The 2910-nt window shown below is 37.1% G+C and overlaps 1 protein-coding gene across 1 annotated transcript; it reads right to left on the reverse strand.

The window, feature by feature from the left end:
* Window positions 1–392: 392 nt before the first annotated feature.
* On the reverse strand, window positions 393–2090 carry LOC112505264 (berberine bridge enzyme-like 21). Its single transcript, XM_025109195.1, has one exon. It carries the CDS (start codon window positions 2088–2090, stop codon window positions 459–461), a length of 1632 nt encoding a protein of 543 aa, XP_024964963.1. The 3' UTR covers window positions 393–458.
* Window positions 2091–2910: the final 820 nt, after the last annotated feature.

Here is a 2910-nt window from a genome sequence, read left to right on the forward strand (position 1 = left end):
AATTCCAATAGGGATCACCATCTTTGCTTCTAAAAGTTTGACCATTTCCATATAATTAACCATCAAAGAACCATTCAATTCCAATAGGGATCACCTTGTTTGAGCTCCAAATGTCAAAAGTACCAAAATGTCTCAGGTTCAAATTCAAGGAGAATAAAAATCCCCTTGTGGCCACGGAGGTTTAAATACGGTGACTTTGGACTATCTGCAAAATAGGTGGTCGTCATGAGATTAGTCGATTCGCATAGCGGATAAGATATTCAGGTTAATAAAAAAAATTCAAAAAGTAATCATAAATTTGTAATTTTTAAATTGGATACAACTTTATACAAAGGGAATTTAAAGTTGGCAGCCACATATTTGAAATTCAATTTTTCATATTCTTAAAACAATGGCACATATGATATATATAAAATTATAGTTCGGTTGGTTAATTAAATAGGACCCACAATTAGATTCTAAACTAATGTCGTCATCTTCCTGGGCTTGCCGGCCACCAGAGTAGGGATGCTCTGTTCATTCCGAAAGAAGTTGTCAGGATCAACGGCCGTCTTCACCTTCACCAATCTCATGAAGTTCCCCATGAAATACTTCTCCCCATAAACCTTGCCGGAGTTGTAGCCATTCCTACCGCTTCCGGTCATCACTCCGATGTCCAGATCTCTGTAGTTCAAGAATGCACCTCTTGGATTCTTCGACACATAATTCGTCATAAAGTTGTACAAAACCCTACTCTGATTCATGTACTCCTTCTCCAGTTTCTTATCACCATCATTCCAGTTCACCGAGTACTGAATTTTGAACAGGTTTCCGGCACGGTGAGGAAATGGAGTTGCGTACGCCGGAACTTCATTCATCCTCCCGCCGTAAGAGTTGAAAACCAAACCAATTTTACCCAATTCAACCAACTTGTTGAATATCGACGTCAACCCAGATTTTGGAATCGGAGTTTGAACGTAATCGGACTTTCGTTTCAAAAAGTTGACATTGTCCGAGTGGCGGTCGAGGAGGATCTTCACCGCCGTCGTGTTGTAGTCGAAGTTAGCCCAGTAAAGCACCGATTGAATCCAGCTTACTTCCATACAATCCTCCTTTTTTAAACCCAATTCCGGAAAGTTCTTGTTCATTAGGGTCAGTAGTCTGTCGGAATCACCCAAGAAATGTGCTATAAATGAAACCCGAACGGTTTTACTGTTTTTCACCGTCACCGGCTGTAACAGAAGTCTGATAAACAAATCATTGTCCATGGCTGGCACGACCGACTGCCATTTATAAACGAGGTCCGTCGCGTTTTCTGCCACCGTTTTCATTATCCGGAATACAGTATTAACCTCCGGCACCAGAACTAATTTCACGGTGTAGGATAATATAACACCGAAACTGCCGCCACCGCCGCCACGTATAGCCCAAAAAAGATCTTCACCCATGGATTTCCGATCCAAAATATGGCCATTAACGTTAACAATCCGAGCATCAATCACGTGGTCAACTGATAACCCGTATTTGCGAAGCATGGTACCATAACCACCACCGCTTAGATGTCCACCAACTCCAACAGTTGGACACACGCCGGCGGGAAACCCATGCACCTTGCTCTTTTCCCAAATCCGATAATACAGTTCACCCAATAAAGCTCCAGCTTGAACAACCGCAGTTTCGTCGGCGATATTAACATTAACCGTTCGGAAATTAAACATGTCAAGTACTATGAAATTCTTTTCCGATGAAACATACGAGATCCCTTCATAGTCATGTCCGCCACTGCGAATCTTGATCTGGACCTTGAGTTTTCTAGCGCAGACGACGGCGGCTTGAACATGGGATTCTTTGATCGGAGTAATGATGATGGTGGGTTTGGGTGTGGAAGTGGTGTTGTAACGGCGGTTTTTGATGTAAGTTTGTAGGACGGTGGTGTAGGAGGAGGAGTTGAGGGCGGAGCTGTAAACAATGGCGGAGAATGTGGGGTCCGGCGGAGTTGATTGTGCGGGGAGGCATTGGAGAAAGGATTCGTATAATGAAGCTCCATTTGAGATGGAAAAACAAGAAGAAATGAAGAAGAAAATTAGTGAAAAAAACATAATTAAAGACATTGATGACATGATTTCGTTGTGTTTTACGAGGTGATGATCACAGTATTTATAGTAGTGAATGGAATCGAAGTCAAACATTTTAGAAAACAAAGACTGTGAATTCGAACAGTTTATTTTAATTTGTGGATTATATGGTATTAATTATGATATTAAATATTAAATGCATTTATTACTGCAATAAGTTTTTAATGGAATGGACATATATTGTGTAAAAAGATGTATAATCTTGTTTTTTTTTTTTGGTTGAGGATCGAACAAGTAAATAGAAAAACAATTAATGACACAATTATTTTTTCAAAATAAATTTTGTAAATTTCTATAAATCGTAGAGCATCTTTAAATTCTAATTCATTATCTAAAATAAAGAAAATTGAAGGTTTTATTCTTTATTTTACTTCGATGTATTCTTGAGATTGTTACTAAATGATTGTTTGGCAATTGCTGAATGGATTGGTGTAAAATGATTAAGTGGTCAAAATGATTAGAAGTCTCTCATGATACACTGCAAAATGAAATATAATTGTTTACAACGAAATTAAAACGCTAAATGGTTAAGGGATGCTCAGAGTACAAAATCATTCAGAAGATTTTAGAACTATTAATAAATAGATTTTTTTTTTTACCAAAAAAGATTCACCTTTTAAAGATTCAGAAACTGCCTCTTAATAATACTATTAAGAGGTAAATAAATAATCTATAAATTAGAGAAAACAATAAAAAACTTAAAGTTTTAGAGAATTATTTAAAATTTGATAGATGAAGAGAGAAATGTTTTTTTTTAATTCTTACAATTAACTAAATTATTATTATTTTATACAAT

The sequence above is a fragment of the Cynara cardunculus genome, unplaced genomic scaffold (assembly GCF_001531365.2).
Source record: "Cynara cardunculus var. scolymus isolate 2C unplaced genomic scaffold, CcrdV1 Un_Scaffold_9353, whole genome shotgun sequence".
NCBI classification, from domain to species: Eukaryota; Viridiplantae; Streptophyta; class Magnoliopsida; order Asterales; family Asteraceae; genus Cynara; species Cynara cardunculus.